The 25,142-nt window shown below is 47.7% G+C and overlaps 1 protein-coding gene and 1 long non-coding RNA gene across 4 annotated transcripts; one reads left to right on the top strand and one right to left on the bottom strand.

Moving 5' to 3' along the window:
- The first annotated feature begins 6,815 nt into the window (after positions 1-6,815).
- Positions 6,816-13,679, top strand: LOC148052940 (uncharacterized). 3 transcript variants are annotated; one of them, XM_087777888.1, is made up of 7 exons: positions 6,827-6,956; positions 10,013-10,074; positions 10,187-10,264; positions 10,433-10,729; positions 12,379-12,678; positions 13,031-13,132; positions 13,368-13,679. In XM_087777888.1, the coding sequence occupies exons 2-7, from the start codon at positions 10,068-10,070 to the stop codon at positions 13,379-13,381; spliced, it is 798 nt and encodes a 265-aa protein (XP_087634014.1). In that variant the 5' UTR covers positions 6,827-6,956; positions 10,013-10,067; the 3' UTR covers positions 13,382-13,679. The 3 variants fall into 3 exon arrangements, with proteins under 3 accessions (XP_087634012.1, XP_087634014.1, XP_087634013.1); XM_087777886.1 differs by lacking the exon at positions 10,013-10,074 and having other exon boundaries at positions 6,816-6,956; XM_087777887.1 differs by lacking the exon at positions 10,187-10,264 and having other exon boundaries at positions 10,013-10,155.
- A 2,537-nt stretch (positions 13,680-16,216) lies between these two features.
- On the bottom strand, positions 16,217-23,985 carry LOC148052939 (uncharacterized). Its single transcript, XR_015709063.1, has 5 exons — positions 23,873-23,985; positions 20,914-23,296; positions 20,158-20,207; positions 17,364-17,534; positions 16,217-16,478 (listed from the first exon to the last, which is right to left on the bottom strand). It is a non-coding gene; the product is annotated as an uncharacterized LOC148052939 (long non-coding RNA).
- Positions 23,986-25,142: the final 1,157 nt, after the last annotated feature.

Here is a 25,142-nt window from a genome sequence, read left to right as displayed (position 1 = left end):
AAGATGACCTGCTCATTTAAGGATGAATGCTGGGTAACACAGAGTCACACAGTAGTTGAGGTGGGTAGGAACCTCTTGAGGTCATCTAGTCCAGCCTCCCCTGCTCATGCAGGGTCTGCTGGAGCAGGTTGCCCAGGACCATGTCCAGTGAGATTTTGAATATCTCCAAGGACACAGACTCCACAACCTCTCTGGGAAACCTGTTCCCATGTCTGATCACCTTAAGAGTGAAAAAAAAGTTGTTTCTTTGTATTCAGATAGAATTTCATGCGTTTCAGTTTGTGCCTCCTGTCCTGTCACTGGGCACCACTGCATATAAATATTCATCAGATACTTGGTAAGATTCTCCTGAGCCTTCTGTTCACCAGACTGAAGCGTTCCAGCACTCTCAGCCTTTCCTTGGAGGAAAGATGCTCCAGTCTCTCAGTCATCTTCATGGTCCTTTGCTGGACTCCAGTAAACCCCTGCCTTTCTTGTACTGGGGAGCCCAGAATTGGACTCAGCACTCCAGTGAGACCTCACTGGAACTGAGAAGAGGAGAAGGATCACCTCCCTCGACCTGCTGGCAGTGTTCTCCTAATGCAGCCCAGGACACCATTGGTTTGCTTTGCCACAAGAGGACGTGGTCAGCTTGTTCAGACAGGGAATGTTGCCCAGTCACCAGCTGAGATGGGGAATCTTTGCTTGTCACCAGCTGGTAGGAGAAGCTGAAGGAAAGAAACAAAAAAGGACATCATCTGCCAGCTTAAGATGGGATTCATTTGCCTAAAAGTGGGCAGCTGCTACCAGTTTGAATGCATTAAGGCATTTGAGACATGTATCTGGGACTAGTAGATATAGCACAGGACTTACAGAGCATCCACAAGCTCATAAAAGCTGAAGGTCAACTATAAAGCTACAAGACACTTTGAGTAACTGCATCAAAACCCCTTTATTTCCCACCCCCATTCACAGTCTTTTCTGCCCTTCATAGGTGTTAATATTGTTTCTTCATCATCTCAAAACCCACTCTTGGTTCGCCGTATCGTCAAGTATCCGGTGGTGGGATGGTAGGACAAGGACATTTGCCCAAGGAGGTGTGCTCTAAGCTTATTTCTTCCAGCAGCAACCCAGCGTTGATCTGTTCCAGGGCCAGATCAACATTAATCTTTAAAGCAATCTAGGTGTGGGATTTAACTCTCCTCATATCAGATGTCTGCAGCTGAACGAGGCATCCAGGCTCCTAGAGCTAACCTAATGGTAGAGTTTTATTGACCTGATGCAATCCATGTCCATCTTGGGATGACACGAACCAAACATGAGAGGCAGTGCAGAGTTGGCAGCTGGCTGCTCTTGTGCACAGGGTGAAGTCTGTGGCTTGCATCCTTCAGGAGGGCAGACTCTAGCTTTCAGCAGAAATCCCTGGTCTACTTAGTTGTCTGCAAGAAAAGAGAGTAATGAAAACATGAGAGAGCGTAGCTCCAAGGAGAGGAACACCTAATGCCGCAGTCGCTCAGTTTATTAATAGACAAGCTCTGAGGCTACACAGGGATCTTGTGCTGCATCTTTGTGATGCGTCGTTCAATAATATACCTCTGCAATAAACTCCTGCTCCAGTCTAAAAAACATCATATGCAGCTAGGTGTAAACCTGCACAGCAAATCTCTGGGCTCTTCTTAAAAGATTTTTTCAGGGAAAACTGAGAGCTAATGACAAATGAGTTACTCTCGTATCCAGAATCACTCCAATGAGTGGACGTGATTAAGAAAGACACTGTTTTGATTGTATTCTTAACCCTTTTTGAGCATAAAATGATGTTTTAAAAAAAAATAACTTCAAGGGGGATTTTTATGGAGTTAACTAACTCTTCTGTTTGTCTACAGATATTTCTATGCATTTCACTCTTTCCAGGGAGCTGTTTCTTATGCTGGACAAAGTCCTGTGCATGTTCAAGACCTTATTTATGTTTGAATTGGAAGGAGCACCCTGAGGCTAACTGATCATGCGAGAAGCAATAGGAATCGCAATCCCAAAGGCTGAGAATCTTCTTGCTGAGCAGATCAATGAGGATGTGGCTGCCCTGCCTGGTAGCCACGGTCTTCCCTTTCAGCTTGCATAGTCAGCGATACATCTGCAATATGGTTCCTCCGGCCACAAGTCTTCAGATGAGATGAGCCACATCCCGGGAGCAATTCACGCACATAAATACAGGCATCTAGAAACATCCAAGGAGCGTGAGGTAGCAGAGACCTTTTCAGCAAGCGACCAGGTGGGATGCCTAAATTTGAAGACCCTCAACCTTGTAGTATGGTAGCTGGAGACCAGATAGGAGATACCCCAAGCATCAGAAAGGTCATCAAATACCAGTGTTTAGGCAGCAAACCCACAGAATTTCTAGAAGGTCAGATGAATTTTGCCCTAAAGCCCATGGATGAGGTTCCTACTGATAGCAATGGGAGCAAACTAGGACACATAGATACAACAACCCTTGTTTCCAAGGGAAAACTAAAGGCGGCCATGATCTCTCTCTTGTATTTACAGTCAATTCAGAGGTACTGAACACTGCACGCAGGTTCTCCTTTTGGAATATGGAGAGAAATCAACGCTTCCTAAAGGTGATTCATCGCATCTGGCTCAGCCCCTGATTTTAGACATGGGTAATAGTCCTCCAGATAGCCTGATTTCTGTCCACAGAGTAGATTTAGATGATCACCTAAAAAGCAAAAAAATAATTTCTAGAAGAATATCACCACAAAAGATGATTCACTGTCGAATAGAGAACAATAAAGCCAGGGAAGAACTGTGTGAACCTTTGACTGCGAAGGGCAAGTTTCAGTGAATTAATGAAGTTCCCCAAGTTCAGGATTTGGGAAGTAAAACAATATATCTTCTTCTATTGTCAGAAAACCCAGCGCTACGCAGATGGCACTAAGGGTGCGGTGGTGCATCCCCCCCCCCCCCCGCCCTTCCTGAACTGTTCTACAATCTCAGTAACCCCTGTCAAAGACTTGGCCTTTGTGTAACGAGTTTGGCCGTTAAGCGTCCCTGAACCATGTCAGAAACTCTTACATGGCAAAGGTGGGAGTAGCACCAGGGAGCCACTCACCCCCTGACACCCTTGGAACATATTTTACGGCTGTACCCGGAATAACCAGTTGCCCCCAACAGCCTTGGGGCACATCTTATCTGGGTTGGAACTCAGGAGGCTCCATACCAGCATCGCCAGAATTTTTGAGAACTTTAGTAATCACCAACCCAAATTGTGACAATAGGATGAAAATTTGCTGATGACTGAAGTCATTCATCTCACAATTCTGAAAACGGCGGTGCCAAGTAAGACCCTTTGAGCTCTCCTGGACCGCAGCGGGCTGCGCCAGCGTCTCCCTCTGAGCGGGACGCCTATCAGAGCTGCGAACTTCTAAGTTTGCATACGGAGGCCCGACAACAGGACCTGGGCTGATCTCCGGCGCCTTTCACTCCTCAAAACTCAACCTTTGCCTGTTGAGATAATCATTTGATGTGAGTATTTCACTGAACTTGACAGGAATTTTTACTAGCAACCTTTATATATGCATATTGTGAGTATTTCACTAAATTCATGACAAATTACTAGGCCTAGTGTGTGTATATTGATACAAATGCTGTAGTAAACCCTATTTAATCACCTTGTCTATGCTAAATTAACCAATGATTGGTTACTGCTAAATTAACCGATGATTAGTTACTACTAAATTCTTGTGATTGTCTCTTAACCGTGAACAAACCTTAAACTGCTGCTAGACATGTAGAATCCTTAGACATAAACTGTTGACTAAATCTGAGACTAGGATTGGATCCAGCCGCACCTAGGTTCCTCCCTGAGAAGGAGTTTAGGGGGGCCATTCTGAACCCTGGGACTCAACAGGAGGACCCCCTTTTCCCCCTTGTATTTTCTTCTAACTCAGTCTTCTCTTTTTTTTCTCTTTATGCATGTGTTCCATTCATTTAATAAGTAATAGAGTGACCCTTGCCATCGAACTTTGTTAAATCACCCTTTTTATGAATTTCTATTAAAATCACTATTTGCAAATAGCTTTGACAGTGATCCTTTAAGCGACCTAACCACTCCTCCGTGACAAAGGGCAAGGGGTTACTCTGTACCCACCGATGTACTGAATTCACTTGCATATTTTTGACATGTAAACACCTACAGAACTTTTGAGACTACATAGATGGACCAAGCTGAACAAAATGGGAAGGAGGTTTTGTTCATCCACAGTGGGACTGTCGCCAGGACCGACTCGGATCAGTGCAAGTTGCAAAGACAGGGAGGACAAATTGCAAAGGTATTTCTTTCACTTCATTGACTGCAATGGGCTCACGGGGAATTTAGTGACATTAGCCCACCCTTGAGAGGAAAATGGTTTTGCCGTGGTCTTTGCTGTGGACAGTAGAGATAGATAAACATGGAGGTTATGAAAAGAGCTTGTGTCTCTCTCTCTCTCTCTCCATGGCTCAGAGAGAGTATTCAATAGATCCAGCTGGGAACTGGGCAAGGAAGTTCAGTGCACCCTCTTCCCCCCAGGAGGACCAAAGCAGTGTCTATGGTAGTGTCTATGGTATTTTCCTCCCCTCCCCTCCCCTCCCCTGCCCTGCCCTGCCCTGCCCTGCCCTGCCCTGCCCTGCCCTGCCCTTCCCTTCCCTTCCCTTCCCTTCCCTTCCCTTCCCTTCCCTTCCCTTCCCTTCCCTTCCCTTCCCTTCCCTTCCCTTCCCTTCCCTTCCCTTCCCTTCCCTTCCCTTCCCTTCCCTTCCCTTCCCTTCCCTTCCCTTCCCTTCCCTTCCCTTCCCTTCCCTTCCCTTCCCTTCCCTTCCCTTCCCTTCCCTTCCCTTCCCTTCCCTTCCCTTCCCTTCCCTTCCCTTCCCTTCCCCCTTTCTCCTTTCTCCTTTCTCCTTTCTCCTTTCTCCTTTTCCTCTATCTTTTTTCTTTGTAGGTAAATCAGTTTTCATTTTCTCCTACTCCTTCACTTTCTTTTGGATCCCTACCGATACAGAATTGTTTTGCTCTTTCCCTTGCGTAAGCTCCACCCCAGGACAGCTCTCTCAACTGGCCTCCATTTCCAAGGCTACACCAGTTGCTGCAACACCGCCTGTATCCCCCACAGATCTCTCACTCGTCTCTTTTCTGTCTTTCAGCCTCTCTACAGGTATTTTTCTCAAGTGGATCGTCTGCAGGTAACAATCCTGGGTGTGGGGAGAGTGTGCGGGGTGGCTTATTTCCTTCTCCTCTTGGGAGCCGTCAACACCTGGGCCCATGAGAACCCATTTCAAATCTCTTGCCCCAAGGACTCAAGAATATCAGGTGCTCCACCTGGGGACATACCACCCTGATTCACCTAACAATCACGGCAGGTGGGTGGCATGCGTCAACACCATGGTGGGCAAGAACCCTGTTGCTGAACAAACCATGGACAAAAGGAATTGCCTGAACTTCAGTGAGAAGCTGAGCTAGCTGCAAATGCCTTCCATACACCAGAAGGGGGCTGTGCAGATACGGACCTTTAGGAGAGCTGGTTGGTATCTTCCCAGTACAACTGTTGCCTTGGTGAGCATGCATTTGCTCTGATCCACAGGCAATTAATTTGTTTTTCTAGAAATTGAAGGTCTATCTTCATTGGCATTCCCATTGAGATTCAATGAGAAATAAACTCTGGGTTTGAGGAGGAAGTGAGTGGATGCTGCTTATGCAGCGCAAGGTTCCGGGTGTTACTGTAAAGAGAAAGTTCTTCTCAGGGTCTACAGCAAGGTCTGGGAGTCTATGTGGACATAGTTAAGACTTGTTAAATTCAGGTCTGGTTTTGGAAGTAGATTCCCATAATGTGCTTCCCATCATCCCTCCAGGGCAAAACCCACGTGTGTGGATTAGCTGGAGAATCCTTCTGACGGCATGGTTGGTCCCCAAGACTGCAGGAGAAATGGACTTTTCAGAAAGGGATGGGATGGGATGAGAGATTGTGGAGGGAGACAGAGGCAATGAAACATAGCCGAACATCCTCATCGTCTACAGGGACCAAAGCTGGAGGAGGATACCTCAGACACCAACCTTGTGTTTCCTCTCATGGGGAACCAGGACAGAAAGAAGAAACACTTGGATGTAGATGCATGGCCTGAGGCTCTCTTGCTGACTGTTTGGAGTCGTGAATCTTCCCTCGCATCTCTAAATAACAGTCCTCGTCTCCATCCGTCACATTGATGCCTGCATGTGCAGCTGCTGCTGCTGCTGTACCCGGCCTGTTGCTGCTGCTGGCAGCCTATAGCTGTCAGAGGAGGAGAGTTCATGTCCAGTTCAGGGAGCATCCCTGCTCCTGGGATGCCCTTGCATTGGGGATTCCTTCAATGCCTGGACCACACCCGAGTGCCCAAAATATTGAGCAATGCAGAGCATCCTTCTCCAAAACCATGCCATGCATGTGGGACGGTGGCAGCGCAGATCAGCGATACCTCCTCATCCCTACCCCTCATCCTCAGAATGCAAGATGAGAGCTAACACAACATGGACTGCCAAGGTCTAGGACATCTGGAGGGCCTCCTACAAGCCTTTTCGGCTAGCGACAGCACACTTTATTGCAAGCCAGTTGGTTTACCAAGAAACTCTTTGCTGGGCCACATTCACTGGAAGTGACTCATGGTTCACAGGCGCAAAGATACAGCCCAAAGGGGATGTGGTGAGGAAAAGATCTCTGAAAACATGATCACATTCCCAAGACATGCAACATCCTGTGTGTAGTTCCCTCTGTATGATTAGTGGCTTCTACTTCATTACACAGCACTTCCTCTCCCTGACCCTCTGACCACACAACTCGAGTCAGACAGATGGAGAGGGCACGACAGAGCCACCAGGCAGCACACGCCTCTCCTGTCCTGGACAGGCCAGCACAGAGCCCTGAGCAATCCCTGGGATCGCGGTGCCATGGTCATCTACCACCTCGTGATACTCCTCAGTGAGTCCCTCATCCCCCACTTTGCCTTCTCTTCTCTCTTCTCTTCTCTTCTCTTCTCTTCTCTTCTCTTCTCTTCTCTTCTCTTCTCTTCTCTTCTCTTCTCTTCTCTTCTCTTCTCTTCTCTTCTCTTCTCTTCTCTTCTCTTCTCTTCTCTCTTCTCTTCTCTTCTCTTCTCTTCTCTTCTCTTCTCTTCTCTTCTCTTCTCTTCTCTTCTCTTCTCTTCTCTTCTCTTCTTCTTCTCTTCTCTTCTCTTCTCTTCTCTTCTCTTCTCTTCTCTTCTCTTCTCTTCTCTTCTTCTTCTCTTCTCTTCTCTTCTCTTCTCTTCTCTTCCTTCCTTCTCTTCCCTTCTCTTCTCTTCCCTTCCCTTCTCTTCTCTTCTCTTCCCTTCCCTTCCTTCCCTTCCCTTCCCTTCCCTTCCCTTCCCTTCCCTTCCCTTCCTTCCTTCCCTTCCTTCCCTTCCCTTCCTTCCCTTCCTTCCTTCCCTTCCCTTCCCTTCCTTCCTTCCCTTCCTTCCCTTCCCTTCCCTTCCCTTCCTTCCTTCCCTTCCCTTCCTTCCCCTTCCCTTCCTTCCCTTCCCTTCCCTTCCCGTCTCTTTGCTTCTCCTCTCCTCTCCTCTCCTCTCCTCTCCTCTCCTCTCCTCTCCTCTCCTCTCCTCTCCTCTCCTCTCCTCTCCTCTCCTCTCCTCTCCTCTCCTCTCCTCTCCTCTCCTCTCCTCTCCTCTCCTCTCCTCTCCTCTCCTCTCCTCTCCTCTCCTCTCCTCTCCTCTCCTCTCCTCTCCTCTCCTCTCCTCTCCTCAATTCCATTCCATTCCATTCCATTCCATTCCATTCCATTCCATCCTATCCTATCCTACCCTATCCTATCCTATCCTATCCTATCCTATCCTATCCTATCCTATCCTATCCTATCCTATCCCATCCCATCCTATCCTATCCTATCCTACCCTATCCTATCCTATCCTATCCTATCCTATCCTATCCTATCCTATCCTATCCTATCCCATCCTATCCTATCCTAATAATAACTTTCTCTCTGGTGCGTTGATGCAGTTAGTTCTGCCCTCTCAGCTGGATATCCATATTCTCAGGAGATGAAGAACATTGGGCTGAAAACTCATTGCTCTGGTGGTGCTGGAGAGGATCTCAACAGGTGATCTTCAGTGTGGCAAATGAGCCTGGCTCTTAAAGTTCAGCTCCGCCATTTGCTTTCATTTCCTTTGGTGTAGATGCTACGAAATCCGAGCTGCTCAGCTCTTCTCCTTCCTTTTACGCCCTGGCTTGAAAGCCACACCAGCACCGGTTCATCCCAGGCTGGGGGTCAAACAAAGTTATGCTCTGCCTAAGAAAGCCCTATCTCAGGGCAAAACTGTGCTCTAGTACAGGCCCCGCTCCGACCTCTGGTCAGCACTAATTTTTCAGCATCATCGAGGGGGGGGTGGGGGGTGCGTGTGTGAAACGAAGGGACATGCACCTGCACGCGTCCTCTTCTTGTGTGCATCTCGCCCCGTTACAAAGGACGCTACGTTCAACTGCTCGGCGTGGGGAAGACACTTTTCAGCAGAAACCAACTGCTCAGATCTGCTGCCTCCCACTTGCAACAGCAAAAGCCACACCACCCAACCGCATCCTTCATCTTGCTAGTTCAGCCCTGTGCTCCCGTTGCTGGGCCCAGGGTCCTGCTCCCTGCTGCTGCCCGTTCCCAGCCTCCCCACTCCCTGGACTCCCAAGATTATTTCCAGACAGCCCTAAGGGTCTGGGAGACCGTGGAGTTAGCCGAGACCTTGTCCTGCATTGCCACGTTGCCAACACTGGCACGGCACTCAGCTTCTTGAGTGAAACGACCAAAGTTAAGGCGCTTGGATGACACTCAAGTTGCTCAAGGCTAAGCTGTTTTTTCCAGGAGGCGGAAAGGAAGAGGCCAACGGTTTTGGGATGCGCTGCCCTCTCTCCCTGGAGAGACGGAAAAGGGCTTGAAAAGAAGAATTTGCCTCGGGATGACTTGGGACACTTCTCCACTGATGTCCTGTGCAGGGCTGATGCGATGGGTTACTGCTCCCGGGCCAGGGAGAGACCCCAGGATCCCGGCTCCTGCCCTGCGTCTGGCTGGCTGCAGTTACTTTGCTTCATAGCAGCCCGTACGGTGCCGGTTTGGATTTGTGAGGAGAAGAGTGTTGATAACATCCCAGAGCTTTGGCTGTTGCTGACAGCGTTTGCACGGTGTCGAGGCCTTCGCTGTTTCCCACTCTGCCCTGCAAGGAGAAGGTTGGGGGTGCGCAAGAAGCTGGGAGGGGACGCAACCGGAACAGCTGATCCCCAGCGTCCCAAGAGATATTCCATGCCCTATAATGTCATGCTCGGCAACAAAAATGGAGGGCAAGGGGGTTTGGGACAGGCAGCCGTCGCTCGGGGTCTGGCTGGGTATCCCTGCGCTTGTGGAGGGTGGGGAGTGATTGTCTTTGCATCTCTTGTTAAGGTTTTTTTCCTCTCTTCCGCTTCCCCTTACTTAGTTAACTTTTCTGTCTCAACCCAAGACTTTTCCTGCTTTTGCTCTTCCTATTCTCCTCCCCCGTCCTGCTGGGGGCAGGGGGAAGCGCATGGCGGTGTGGGGCTGGTCTGCCAGCCAGGGCCAGCCCACCACGGCCCCCCAGGCCCCCTCATCTCTAACCCGAGCAACACCCCCCACTTCGTAGCTGGCCAGAAACCCCAGAGATTCCTTTCTGCAGCCTGGTACTTGATGCAAGCAGACCTTGAGCTCATCCTGTCCTGCAGCCCGCCTCAAAGCCTCTTTCTCCCTTGGGAGGACCCAGGAGCCCTCCCGTCCTTCCTAAGCCCGGAAGGACTCCAGCAGCCCCGTTTCTTTAAGTTTCAAGATATCGTTTCCCGGTGCCGATATCCATCAATTGCTTGGCAATCACCAAATCGCTTCTAACAAACAGGAGAAATAATCTCATGCAACATGTGCTGTCTGCAGCTAAAAGATAAGTCGAGGGGCACGTTGAGTTTTGTAGATTTTTTTCCCGTGGGTGGCCTCATTGGCATGCGCAACTGTTTTCACAGGTTTTCTCCATCCTCGGTCTAGCCTGGCCATGCCTCGGTGGCACAAAAAGGACCCATGACCTGTATGAATCCATGGTGGTGTGGAGGGGCTGCCCTCTTGACTGATGGCCAAAAGGGGCAGGACTTCCTAGGGCAGCGGCTGCGTAAGTGACTTCTTTTCTCTCCCTTTTGCAGCCTCCTCTCTCTTGTCGCCTCAAGGCACCTCTCTCGCAGCTTTCCTCCAGCTGCTAACATTGGCTGTGTCCTCTGCGGGTAAGTGCAGCTTGACCTCGCCGAAGATGCTCTCCAGCTGAACTGAGCCTTTGACAGCGAGGAGAGGTTGACTTGTGCTTTGTAAAATGGAGGGAAAAGGGGTCTCTCACGTTCCTTCTCCTCTTGGAAAGCTCCCGCCCATCCTGCAAATCCTTTCTTTCTTCCCAGACCCTCTGCCAGCCCCTACGCTCTCCGCAGAACCCGCTTATCGTTTCTATTACGAAGGGGAACGTCTCGCTATCGTATGCTCGGCTCTGGAAAAAACGAAAATAGGGGGATTTCGGTTCTTCAATCAAACTGGGGAGCAAATCGACCTGAGAGCACCTTACTCCCTCCCGACCGCCAGCCTCCAGCTTACAGCTACAAAAGCATCTGCTGGGGAGTACACGTGCATGTACTTTGTGGAGGACTTGGGACAAGAAATTCCTTCCAATAGGAGCCTTCCTCTTTCAGTTAAGGTTGAGGGTAGGTTGGTCTTGTCTCTATGGCTTGGGTACCCTCAGCCCAGACACCCCACGCCCCCCTTTAGCGCACGATCTTGTCCGATGGCCCTATCATTTGGTTGCCAATGTACAGATGAAGTTGCTCTGGCTTCTCACAAACTCCTTTTGCGCTCCTCGATTTCTCTGAGAAAGCAGGAATAAGTTGGCCTAACAGCCGCGTCACCTCCAGGAGGTCTTAGAGTAGTGAGCCTCCCAAGCCTTTCCTGAGGGCCTGGGGTGTATTACATGCCTTCCTACGCTGGGCATGTACAAAGACTGATTTTCTGCACTTGAGTGCTTACAAAGAAACCGTTTAAGCTGCTGTGAGTTCTTATCTCTGAGAATCGTGGGTCTTTTTCCCTCTGGCCATGGTTCAAGAAGGGCATAGAAAAGTGAGTCACGAATAGTAGAATCATAGAATGCTTTGGGATGGAAGGGACCTTTAAAGCTCATCCAGTCCATCCCCCCTGCAGTTGGCAGGGACATCTCCAACCACATCAGGTTGCTCAGAGCCCCGTCCAACCTGGCCTTGAATGTTTCCAAGGATGGGGCATCACCACCTCTCTGGGCAACCCCTGCCAGCGTTTCACCACCCTCAGCGTAAACAATTTCTTCCTTATATCCAGTCTGAATCTCCCCTCTTTCAGTTTAAAACCATCCCCCCTTGTCCTATCGCTACAGGCCCTGCTAAAAACTCTGTCCCCATCTTTCTTCTAAGCCCCCTTTAAGTACTGAAAGGCCGCAGTCAGGTCTCCCCGCAGCCTTCTCCTCTCCAGGCTGAACACCCCCACCTCTCTCAGCCTTTCCTCACAGCAGAGGTGCTCCAGCCCTCTCATCATCTCCGTGGCCTCCTCTGGCCCCGCTCCAACAGCTCCATGTCCTTCCCGTGCTGAGGACCCCCGAGCTGGACGCGGGGCTCCAGGGCGGTCTCCCCAGAGCGGAGCAGAGGGGCAGAATCCCCTCCCTCGCCCCGCTGCCCACGCTGCGGGGGATGCAGCCCAGGAGACGCTTGGCTTTCTGGGCTGCCAGAGCACATCGCCGGCTCATGGCCAGCTTTTCATCTCCCAGCACCCCCAAGTCCTTCTCCTCAGGGCTGCTCTCCATCCCTCCATCCCCCAGCCTGTGCTGACACCAGGGATCGCCCCGACCCCGGTGCAGGACCTTGCCCTTGCCCTTGTTGAACCCCTGAGGTTCACCCAGGCCCACCTCTCCAGCCTGCCCAGGTCCCTCTGGATGCCATCCCGTCCCTCAGGCGTGTCGACTGCACCCCTCAGCTTGGTGTCATCTGCAAACTTGCTGAGGGTGCACTCGCTCCCGCTGTCTGTGTCATTGATGAAGATATTGAACGGCACCGGCCCCAGTACGGACCCCTGAGGGACACCACTCATCACTGGTCTCCATCTGGACACCGAGCCATTGACCACTACCCAGAATGACCTCCGGAAGCTGCTCTTAGATCAAGTCTCTATATTTGCCCCAATAATGGTCAGAAGTATCATTTCTTTTCTAGTCCCTTTGTCAAGGCTGAGTCGTGACATCAGGAAAAATCATGGGGTTTGTCCACAGGTCCTGATGTCAATAGATAGATGATTAGTTCGGTTGTTTTTTGCCTTTTTTTTTTTTCTTCCCCAGCGGCTCCCATGCCCCCAACTTTGTCCCTGGATCCTCAGCAGGAGATCTATAGAATCGGGAATGACATCAAGCTACTCTGCTCCATCCCCTCATCTCCAGATTATGTTAGAGAAGTCCAGTACTATGCGGACTCTGGATTTCAGACCTCCATCCCAGTGTCGAATATGACCAACTACACCTATGACCTCAGTATCACAGGAGAGGAGGTCGCTGGGTCTTACAGTTGTGCCTATTTTGTAATGCAATCTCAACGTGTCGTTCGCTCAGAAAGGAGCCGCTGGATCAGTGTCAATGTGAAAAGTGAGTTTTCAAACACTTCCTCACTAGAGCATCGAGTAGCTACTGACCCATCATTAGTTAATTCATTCCCCGTGTGCTTGCCTATGAACTCATCCCTCAGTCTCATCTCCATCCTTTCCTGTCCTGTGACCATGCATCTCTTTGTCTCAGTCTCTCTTTCCATCACTAAATGAGCTCATTGCCATACCTGCCCACGGTTTTATGGACAAAAATAAGGAGAGATACTGGAGAAAAAGATCCCAATGAAAAGACTGTATCATCACCTTGTCTGGTTTTTGTTTTGTTTTTCTTGGGGGGGGTGGGGGGAGGGGAATGTTGTGTCATGGTAAAGTCACCGTTGATTCCTCCCCAGGTCGTAAAATCGGCTGGATTCGAGAGGTTATTGTTGGGGGTTTGTTCTTTACCATCAACGGCCTCATCTTCTTCTTCTCCCACCACCAGATGAAGAGAAGAGGTAAATATTTGACTTTCATTAGGCCACACTAATTCTTAGCCTCCCAGCACTTCATTTTCTTTGCCAAATAATGACCTGGTTTGACACTTATTCCACTTTACTTTCCAAAGGAAAAAAGGAAGCAAACAAACCTTTTGTTCAAAGCTGTCTTTGGAGGATGTTCTGGACAGAGAATTTGAACATGATTGCTCCTCCCCTTCTACCTCCTTTGATCCCCAAATTTATCTCCCTTTAGAGGGCCAAGACTGAAGAGAAGCCGTTTCCGATGCTGCTGCTTCCCTCATCTGCAGATCGGGAAGAGGGATTCTGGGTGGACTAATGAGGTGAAGGAGAAGAAGAATCCCCTGAAGGTTTTGCTCCATTTAGCTAAGGCAATCCGTTCCCTCGGGCCCTACCCGATTCCTCACTGTCTGCCTCGGCGTCTCCAAGAGGCAGAAGCGGTGCGTGTTCAGCCGGCGTTGCTTTGCCTGCTCCTTTCCTCTGTGCAGACCCCCGTGCTTTCCAACCTGCCTCAGGTCCCTCGAAATAAAGCTGGACGTTGTGTTTTGGTGTTGTGGGTTTCACTGAAAGACGCATGTTTCCATGCGTGTTCCCAAAGCGCGTGCTCGTGTGCGTGTGCGTGCTGCTGCTCCATCGCACCCATAACCCCATCGTGTTCCCGTCACACCTGGTTCTTATTTGCATCTGAATTTCAGCCTCCTTTGGGGGAACCACTGCACCTTGGGCTTCGATCTCTGGACTGTGCAGTCAGAGAAGGGGTCGGGGAGGAGGACAACCACCCAGGTCAGCTCCTTGCCCCTCTGGCTTGCCTGTGTTGGCTCTCCAGGCCCAATAAATACATCTAGCGTCTGTACGGTTGATTCCTTCTGGCTTGCATCTGTAGAGGGCTGATGTCTTGGGAAGAGAAACATGGGCAGGAGGTGTGTGACGAGGGGGTCACCTTTACACGGCAAACCACCCGGGGGGGGTCAAACCACTTTGTCCAGCATCTACTCCCACAGAAGACCAGACAGCCCACCCCAGCACAGGAGCTCATCACCTCCTGTCTGGACGGAGGTGGTGTAAATCAGTCCTGCCAAACAGGGCTGAATTCCCTTTCGTACGAGGAGACACAAGCCACTGTGTGGGGGAAGATGGTGTTTTTCTAGGGTTAGAAGCTGGGCAGGGGCACGTAGAGACCAAACTCTGTCTCCAAACATTTTCCCAATGACCTCTGCAGAGGAGCACCAGCAATGGTAAAACCCTTCGGCCTTTGCCTTTTCCACCACCGTCCCCATTTGCTCTTTTCATAAAGTACTAAGTGTGGGCAGAAAAACCTTGCTTGAAAAGACACTTCTGCTTTTATGATGAAGCTGTTCAGGGTGTGGGAATATTTCGCTGTCTCCTGTTGTGCCCAGGAGACAGAGCCATAAAAACACTCTCTTCAGCATTTTCCCAGGGTTTGAAATTCAGGAGCGGGCTGGACCTGGACTGCCAAGAGCTGCAAGTTTTGCTCAATCATCCCAACCTTCCAATTCAGCCAGCCATCCACCAAAACATCCGTCCATCCCTCAATCCCTCCGCAAAAACATGGCAGGTACCCGCTCCTGCCCTATCAGCTCCTCAACCACACCTGACATCCCAAGCAGCTGCAAAAGCAAAGGGCCCGATCTTGACCAATTAGCTCAACAGAAAAATGTGACATCATAACCATGTGCACAAGCCAGGGGCCTGATCCTGCCCCATCAGCTACTGAGCCACACGTGAGATCAGAAGCACCTGCACAAGGCAGGGGAATAGACGAGACGAGACGAGACTAGAATATTTTTCAGTTGGAAGGGAGCTACAACGATCCTCTGGTCCAACTGCCTGACCAATTCAGGGCTGACCAGAAGTTAAAGCATGGCATTAAGCCTGGAGCATATTATTCAGCCTGGAGAAGAGGAGGCTGAGGGAAGCCCTCATCGCTCTCTGCAACTGCCTGAAAGGAGGCTGGAGCCGGGGGGGGGGGGGGTCGGTCTCTTCTCCCCAGTAACAAGCGATAGGACGAGAGGGAACGGCCTCAAGCTGCGCCAGGGCAGGTTTGGGTTGGGTATTGGGAAAAATTTCTTCCCCGAAAGGGCTGTCAGGCCCTGGCCCAGGCTGCCCAGGGCAGGGGCTGAGTCCCCATCCCTGGAGGGATTTAAAAGATGGGGAGATGTGGTGTTAGGGACATGGTTTAGTGGTGGAATTGGCAGTGGTAGGTTAATGGTTGGACTTGATGATCTTAAAGGTCTTTTCCAACCTTAACGATTCTATGATTCTATGATTAAGGGCATTGTCCAAATGCCTCTTAAACACTGCCAGGCACGGAGCATCGACCACCTCTCGAGGAAGCCTGTTCCAGTCTTTGACCATCCTCTCGGTGAAGAAATGCTTCCTGATGTTTCCAGTCTAAACCTCCCCTGGCTCAGCCTTGAACCACTCCCACGCATCCTGGCCCTGGATCCCAGGGAGAAGAGCCCAGCACCTCCCTCTCCACGTCCCCTCCTCAGGAAGCTGCAGAGAGCCACGAGGTCGCCCCTCAGCCTCCTTCTCTCCAAACGAGACAAACCCAGGGCGCTCAGCCGCTCCTCCGCTGCTTTTTAGCAGGGCCTGTAGCGACAGGACAAGGGGAGATGGTTTTAAACTGAAAGAGGGTAGATTCAGACTCGATATAAGGAAGAAATTTTTTACGCTGAGGGTGGTGAAACACTACAATGGGTTGCCCAAAGAGGTGGGAGATGCCCCATTCTTGGAAACATTCAAGGCCAGGCTGGACGGGGCTCTGAGCAACCTGATCTGGTTGAAGATGTCCCTGCCAATTGCAGGGGGGATGGACTGGATGGCCTTTAAAGGTCCCTTCCATCCCAAAGTGTTTTATGATTCTACGACCTTCCAGCCCCGTCATCAGCTTTGTTGCCCTCCTCTGGACGCATTCAAGGACCTTCACGTCCTTTTTAAATGGTGGGACCCAGAACTGCACACAATTCTCTTGGCTGCCAGGGCACACTGCTGCTCTCCAGCCATTCCTCTCCCAATTTATACCTGCGCCCAAAAAACAAATTCCACTTTACAAGGAGAGCGTGTAGTTAGCCGGGATCTATACCAAACCACGACTCCTTTCTGCACATAATAACTTAATACAAACTGGCTGTACATGGTTTCAGTGCGACGTATTTTAAGACATCAAATAGACCGAAGGGGAAGGGAAAAATTCGGGGAAGGGAAAAATTTGTGAAGCTGAGAAAGTTCAGCTCAGCAGCAGGCGTTATTTGCAGCCATTTTATCTCCATTGTAAAGTGTAGTCTTTGCCTAATTCAAGTTCAAGCCGGGTGATTTCCAGGACCTTTGAAAAACAAACAAAAAAAAAAAAAACCCAATGAGCAACTCTGCTCTGAGGATGCCTTGGTTTTCTGCAGCTCAGAGAAGACAGCAGGTTCTTATTTCAGATTACTTCTCTTTAGCTTCTTAATTCATCTTTTTGGTTAATATATTATATTATATTATATTATATTATATTATATTATATTATATTATATTACATTACATTACATTACATTATATTACATTATATTATATTACATTATATTATATTACATTATATTATATTTATGATATGATATTACATTATATTATATTATATTATATTACATTACATTACATTACATTGCATTGCATTGCATTATCTTAATTATATTACATTAATTATATTGTATTGCATTGCGGTATGTTCTATTATGTTACATTATATATTACATTACATTGCATTATATTGTATTTTATCATATTAAATTATATTCTATTATGCTATGCTGTTACCATAGATTTTACATAATATTTTTCTATATTATATATTCCTTTCAGATAACACTTTTGTATTTTAATAGATTATCTTCTGGCTTCCCAATGAAAGGCAGAAATAAATGAGACTCAACAGGACACTGAGTTCTGTAGGAAGGGCGTTAAATTAAATTAAACGTCAACTGATTTTAGCTTGCGGCTCTCACTGAACAGCGTGACCATGACTTGGGACAAGACTTCATTAATTCTGTAGGAAAAAAATTTGTAGCAAAAGTACCCTGAGTTCTTACTTCTTCGCTGTCAGTGGTTTTACTACAGCAAAGAAATATATTTTAGAAATTGTATTACAGCCAAGAGGTGAATCCCCAAGGGTTTAAGAGCACAAAACGAACGGCAAAGATAGGATTTCACCGTAAACTGTCAAACTTACCTGGGTTTGGTTGTTGTAGAACACAACATGAGGAGACTGGATTGCTCCACCATTCTGCGATACCGTCACCTCCTGGACATGCGAGGTCACCCCCCAAATTTGAATTTGAGTAAACTTCAAATTATTGGGATCGGCATAACCACGGTGCAAAGCCTTTATCTCTAAAATGTTCTGCAGGAAGAGGAAAAAGAAACTCAGTGATTTGTCCTTGGGCAGTTCCTTGGCAGAATACACTTTTTTCAGCCCGCTTGAGGCTTCCAATTTTTTGCTCTTCTTCAATTTAAAAAAAAAAAACAAACCCTCTATGTTGTTATTTATTTTCCAGACGTTGGAGGCTTTGATTTTCCTAGTTCCTCCACCTTCAGACATCTCTCGCAGACTTCCCTACCAACGAGGTGCTGAATATCAAACAAATTTGTCCTGACAGCAATTTTGCAGCATAAGAAAGGATTAAAACAACACATTTTCATAATTCAGACCTTTTTTTCCTCAGTTTCCTGTAATTCTCTGAAGTTTCCCAAACTACTGAATTCAGTGGAAAGCTTTCTGTGCGTCCACTGGTGATTGCTCGAGTCCTGCGGGTATTTTGCTAGGTTGTTGTTTTTTTTTTTTTTTAAATCGCCTTTTACAATCGCAAAAAATGCTTAGGGTGGATTGCAAAACTCTTCATTCCTGACCTAACGAAATAGGAGGGTGAAACGGGGCGGGGGGAGCATTTCTTGGACCAGCTGATTTGATTTTAGGTAGGTAACGGATTCACAATTTCTTTAGTTTGCACCCAATTCTACCAGGTCTCCGGGCAGAGAATATTAAAGTTGCCCAGAGGTGGCACTTACTGGGCCAGATCCCAGCTCCTCTTCCATGCAAATCTGCTATGATGTAATTATACAAATACAATGTAATTATATAGTTATTTTATTGCATTCTTCATTATTGCTCAATTTAAGACCGCTTTAATTAAACTTTTCCTTACCAGCTTTCTGTAAGAGCAAGAAAATGTGCGTTTACTATGTAATCTTACAACTGGAAACAGCAAAAAAACCCTTTTTTCCCTTAGGAGCTAATGTCCAGTTACCCGACAAAGTCAAAACGAATGAGCAATAAGAGCACTGAGCATAAAATAATAGCACATTTTGGCCACCATGGAAAACAAATGAAACAACATCCTTTTTTCTTACCGTAAAAAATGCTTTTCTTTTAAATAGATAGTCCGTATCATTACCATCTAATTTAATCCCAGCTATTCAACCGCTTAAAACACAAATTTAAAGCTGGCATGTTGTAAATGCCAATAATTATAATACGCAGTACTGATCACTGACTTTTTACACGATAACTGCTCCATGGTTGCTCTTCTATGTTGAATAATGATAAAAATTAAGAATAACGATAAAAAGTAGTCACAAACTGCGTCAGTGACTCCAGACCAGCCTCTGGTCAAAGGACCTTTAAACAATTGACAATTATTAACAACAATTAAACAAAATTAAACGGGTTTTGCCCAACTAGCTTTTCTCTGCTTTCCCATCAGGCTCCTCCCGTGGATATTTGATAGCGGTAGCAGAAAATACTGTCCTCTATTGCAATGCTGTGCGAGAAAATCCATTGGGGTGCGGGAAGAAAATATTTCTGTGCTATTAATAAATAAAATCAAGATTATTTTTATAATAGCATCTCTTTCATCTTTACCCTCCTTTTTTAATTTTGATTTTTGTGTGTGGTTTATAATGTACATAATGGTACGGTAGCACGCGGATATAATTTATAACTAAATATGCGTATGTTGGGGGAGATGCTCAAAAATTTTTCCTGCTAGGGATGCATGGTCAAAAAAACTTGGAGGCCACGGCTCTACTGGACACTCACAGATTTATAAACCATTTGAAAGCACTTTCCAGGATCTAACTGTGGCTATATTCCAGACTGGATAGATTTATTTTGGATATAGTCCCTTCTTTCTAATCTGTCCAAGTAAATCTGTGTCCTATACAGATCTATACGCTTAACTGCGAGGCTATAACATACGCACGAGCTGATTAGCTAAAATGTATTCATTTACATAGATGCTAATAAATGATCCGCAAAAGCGATGTGGAATACCTATCTGACAAAATATTGGCCTGATTGGATTTCTGCATTGCTACCTGCTTTCATTTCCTACAAATCCTTTTTGAAACAAGCTGGCATTTTCAGAATTGTAAGAAATTATAACATCGTGAATATACAACAAATATAGAGATAAGCAAAAACAGGCGTCTTCTGAATCCAGCTTAAATTTGTTCTTAACACAATTAAATTATATGAATTGCATGATATTGGAGCCCGGGCACAAAACACTCCTAAAGTCCTTGATATGTAGAAGGAGAATTTGTGAACGGCTGTGTCTGGGATTTTTACTGGTAAATTAAAACCTCCTCACTTACTGAAAACCGATGTGGAGATAACAAACGTGAGCCACCGTCTGTCTTGGAGGCCTCAGGCTGGGCCAGCTACTTAATATAAACATACCTATGTGGAATAACCCCACTGAAATAAATTAAGTTGCCCCAATTTATTGCAAAATTAGTTTATCCACCTAGGATACGCTATTGCATATATTGCTTTTTTTTTTTTTTAATCAACCATTAAAGACCTGCAATGGTTTTCATGATACCGGATAAGAGCTAGTCCATCCCAGAGGATTAGTGGCGTGTTGGGATATTAATACATTTTTTAAAATGCTAAATTAAAATACATTGATTAAACGACAATAATCACCGTGGCTACTCAAAACCACTTAGTTTCCATGACATACCCGATTAGCAGTGAAGGAGGTCAGCAGATATACACCATCTTCATATGCATCTGTGAAAAAGAAAGAATAGTAAAATGTATTTGCTATTCACCTTTGTTTTTTTTAATTAAATAGAAGAATCGTGCCGCGTATACTACAGGCATGTGCACGCATTGTGCAGACTCCTTGCAACGTTTCGGTACGTTAAAAAACCCCACAATTTTGTGCATTACTTGTGATCATCTCAGGGGATAGCTTACAGTTATCACAAGGATAATACACTGTAGATGTAGATAAGGGTAAGAGACTCTAGATATGTCTTATCTGAAGATAATTTGAATTTATTAATATCAAGGAAATTAATTAAAGCTTCCCATCTATGGTGATGTTCCCCATAAGTTTGAGAACAAATCCTCCTCATATGCGTTGTCCTAAGTCCAGGGCACAGTTCGACTTATACAAAATATATATTCTATAAATAACAACATTAGGTTACTATTTTACCATCAATTTACTCATTTTACATTTTATCCTTTTCATTGGTTTACATTTTACTGTAATTTTAGTTTAATTAATTAAGCTTAATCATTTAACTGTCCTTTTTTTTCTGGTTTGTGCTCATGCTTCCAATGCCGTGTTGCGCAATCATACAACAACCCCAGAATAAAAATTAACTGTTCACGTTAGCAATCCACCGAGCTAAAGAAAGGCAATATTTATGCATTGTAGACTCTGAATTACTGAATTTATCATGTAAACAAGAAACTTGGTACTTACCAATGCGCACCCCGTCGTCCCAATAAAGACCTGGGTGCACTTGGTAGGTGATGCGGGAGGATGGGGAATTCTGATATATACCTCAAGGGGATTTGATTTGGGGTGAAAATAGCCAATGAACTGAATTGTATCATGGCAGTTGCTATGTAATACTGGATGTCATCACTCCAATGATTACTCTGTGCCATATCCACAGGATACAGAAAGAATCACCCAGATTAAGGAAGAATGAACTCGGAGGAAACCGCGCAAAGCGCAGCGGTGATGGAACCAGAGCTGGCTTCAGCAGGCAACAACCCAACACCACGCACCATCTCTCCTGCCCTGAAAGACTGTTATGACGGATGAAGCCCAAAGTCATGGACTAAATGAACTCAGCAAGCATTTTGGAGGGGTGGCCTATAGACTGAGGGAATGATAACTATGGGGGTGTATATATATATATATATATATATATATATATATATATACACTCTGCACCGGTGGTGGCCCGTATGGGGATCAAACCCATGACCTGTGGTCGTAAGCAGTGGAAACACTACTTAGCAACAACTAAAACATCAACGTGTTATCAGCATTATTCTCATACTAAATCCAAACCACTGCACTATACCAGCTACTAGGAAGAAAAATTAACTCTATCCCAGGTGAAACCAGGACAGTACGGATGTCCGGGATCTCTGGGACAGCAGTGAAGGAGCACTGAGAAAATGGGTCAGTCTAGGGGAAAGCGGGGATTTGCCAGGCACTGCAAGAATGTGGCGGGGGGGGGGGGGGGGGGCGCAGTTTGGGTATATCAAGGACTGTGGAAGGAGACATGGGGCTTTGCAGGGATATGATGTTGGTGGGGATGGCTGATGGGGACATTGTGGGGTTAAGGGGTATGTGAAGGAGGGATATTGCATTTTTGAGGGCTCTATGTACGATATACGGGAGGTGTGGGGCTGGAATATGCGGAGAGATTCAGGCCGAACATAAGGAAGACATTTTTTACGATGAGGGTGATAAGAAACTGGCACGAGTTGCCCAGAGAATTTGTGGATACCCCATCACTGGAAATGTTCAAGGTCACGTTGGATGGGGCTTTGAGCAACGTGATCTAGTGAAAGATGTCCCTGCCCACGGCAGGGGGATCGGACTAGATGATCTTTAAATGTCCCTTCCAGCCCAAACCATTCTGTGATACTATGGTTCTATGATTCTATGACCTTGGAAAAATGAGGGGCTGTGAGGCAGCTGGAGTTGCAGGCATAAAATATTGAGGGAGTAGATGTATAGGGGGTACTGTGGGCATGTGGCATCTGGGGGGATGAGATCAGGGTAGGCGTTGGGGTTACTGGAGGCTGTAAAGATGGGCTATAGGGACTATGAGGATGGGATATTGGGTTTGTAGGGGTAGATGGATGAACGGATGTTTGCAGTTTGTGTTGCTCTATGGGCTTGTCCTTGCCCTGTAGGATGGGAGAAGGGAAACAGGGTGTGAGAAAGGAAACAGACTTCATGATGGATTACCAGGTCGGAGTGGGATATGGGATGTGGGATATAGGGTGGCTGTCAGGCTGTCTTGTGGGAGCAGGGATGGAGTGGACGATGGATTATGGGATAGGAGTAGAGTAATACAGCGAGTCTTCTGTGGGGTATTCTTCGGGCTATGGGGTGAGAATGAGGGTTTGATGTAGGTGTTGGAATGGAAGCTACAGGGTGGTTACTTGCCCATGGTGTAGAATTGGGCTACATGGTGTGAGTGGGTCCATGGGGTAAGATTTGTGTTATGGAGTGGGCATTATGCTCTGGGGTAGAATTGAGGCTACAGGGGTGGAGTAGCACTATAGGTAAAGGCTTTATACTATGGAGAAAGAGTAGGCCAAGAAACGGGAAGCTAGATGGTGGAAGCAGCACTTGGGCATAGGGTTTTGTTTATGAGGAGACAGTGCAGATGTGGGGTGAGAAGGGGCTACGGGGAGAGAGGGGTCTGTGGTTTACCAAGGACCAGGTTGGTGGTGTTGTGGCAGTGGGAGTGGGCCCATGTGGTCAGTGTTGGACTTTGGGGTGTGTTTGGGGTATGGAGTGGGAGCGGCATGATGGGAAGGCACAATGGGATGGGTGTTTGAGCAGGAGGTGGGAGTGGGGCTATGGGATTGAGGTGGCACAGACACAGGTTATAGGGTGGGCGCGCAGGATGGAGTAGGAGTGGGGCTATGGCTTAGGCACTGCGCTATGGGGTTGCAGTGGACATCATGCCGCGTAATGGGCCCCCCTATGGATTGGTGCCACGAGGTAGTCCACATGCTGCCACAAGAGCTTCTGGTAGCAGATCTCTGGGCTGCCCATAGGGCAGGAGCAGGATTGCAATCAACCACGGAGACTTCACGGCTGTGGTGACCTGGGAAGGGAATTGTAAGGGCAACCCCGTTGTATGGGCAACCGCAGTTCCCCGTGGGACTGTGGTATCCAGGTGCCCCTGCTGCACCCAACACACACAACCGCTCCCCAGGAGAGACCCAGATGCCCCAGCTCCCTCTACTCCCCCCTCCACACACTAACCCTTCAGGGGACCCAGGCATGCCATCTCCCCTGTTCAACCCCTCACACAGCCCTGCCCTTCAGGGGACCCAGGCAACTCGGTGTCCCAACCTACCTCAGTGTCCCCCGTCCCCCCCATTCCTACCCACACAGGACTCAGCTGTCCCTGCTCCACCCCACACACCCAAGTACACCCACATCCCCCCTGGCACCCAGCCATGGGCTCTCCCCTAATTACCCAGTGTTATCTACAGTTTATTAGGAGGGAACAGCCTTCCCCTTAACCCCATGGCACGTCAGGGCACTCTTAGGGGGTTGCTCACAGAATGCGGGCCCTTCCCATATCCCCTACTTTCTTCCACCCCTTCCCAGTGCCCTCCAAGCTCTCCCAGTTGCCCCATATGCCCTTCCATTGCACCCCAGCTCCTCTTCCTACCTCATAAGGTTCCTCAGGTTCCGTGTCCCCAGCGCTTCCAGGACTTGTGTCTTCTCTCCTGGGGTCTTTGCAGGGATCTGTGCCCGTCTCCTCTGTACGTTGTCCCCCGCTCCCTCTCCCTCTGGCAATTGCTCAAACCACAGGGTGTGACTTCCCTTCAGCAACACTCAACAGGAAAGCCTTAACAGACGAGGAGTCAGCAAAACCGCAGCACAGAGAGGAAGGCAGCAAGGGCTGAAGGACCTGAGACAGCACTTGGGGACTTAAGGAGGGGTGGACTGGGGCAACGTGGGCCCTGCTACTCTAGAACCATTAGCCCCTAGTAGGTGCCCCCATCCCTGCCTGGGTAATTGTCCCTAGAGAAAGCAGTCTCTTCCCTGTGTTGGTAGCTTGGAAACATGCCCAAAAGCTTCCAGCCATACTGGGGCTCCAGGTGCCCTTGGTCCATACCTCAGGCTGAGCAATCTGCCATCTACCTCCTTGTTTCCTCCACCACTGTCAAGGTGCCCGCCCCTGTAACCTGCCATGTCCATGCAAAAAAGAAACATCTTTTTTTCCTTTCTCTGCTACAGAGAGTTTATGAGATTTCTTCTCTTTGTTTGTTTGTTTTTTTCAGAATTTTCTGGTTATTTGTGCATCGGACATCATTGAGAATTTCCCCACTTACTCAAGGCTGCAAACGCGTGAGCCCCTTCCCATATGAAAACTAGCAAGAAGCATGACCTAAAACAGAAATATAAACAGATGAGCTCATCATCCTACACCAGACTAAACAAAAATTGCTGCTCAAAGAAGGAAATGTGGTTTGGGGGATGCAGGTTTTCACACCGCATGTGCCCAGGAGCTGGCAGAAGAAGTGCATGGGCCTGGGACCGCATGCAGAGAGACGTCACCCCGGGGGCAAAGGCAGGCATCGCCTCTGTGCCGGCCTTGTCTCTCCTCCCTGTCAGGCACTGGCGGGACTTCTGTGTGCCCAAACGGCCACCGAGGCCTGGAACAGCCTGAGGGAAGGGCTGGACCCGGCCCAGTTTAGTAAAACTAAACTAATAAACTAAAACTGAGGCTTTGGACCCTAAAAATGAGGCTTGTTACCCTAAAGTGAGGCTTAAGACCCTACAAATGAAGCTTTGGACCCTGCAAATGAGAGTTAAAACACTACCAATGAAGCTTTGGATTCGAAAATTGAAGGTTTGGATCTGAAACTGATTCTCTGAGCCTTAAAAATGAGGCTTTTGGCCCTGAAAAAAATGTTTGGACCCTAAAAATGAGG

The sequence above is a fragment of the Nipponia nippon genome, unplaced genomic scaffold (assembly GCF_047370975.1).
Source record: "Nipponia nippon isolate SJK-2023a ecotype South Korea unplaced genomic scaffold, ASM4737097v1 scaffold_41, whole genome shotgun sequence".
Taxonomy (NCBI): Eukaryota; Metazoa; Chordata; class Aves; order Pelecaniformes; family Threskiornithidae; genus Nipponia; species Nipponia nippon.
The sequence above is the reverse complement of the archived record's forward strand: the minus strand, read 5'-3'. Positions and strand labels throughout refer to the sequence as shown.

What these genes read in the sequence shown, in the direction of transcription:
- LOC148052940 (XM_087777886.1), top strand. Translation starts at nt 6,926, where the DNA reads ATGGTCATCTACCACCTCGTGATACTCCTCA. An exon ending in CCACCTCGTGATACTCCTCA is followed by an intron (nt 6,957 to 10,186) that starts GTGAGTCCCTCA and finishes TCCCTTTTGCAG; the next exon opens with CCTCCTCTCTCTTGTCGCCT. An exon ending in ATTGGCTGTGTCCTCTGCGG is followed by an intron (nt 10,265 to 10,432) that starts GTAAGTGCAGCT and finishes CTTTCTTCCCAG; the next exon opens with ACCCTCTGCCAGCCCCTACG.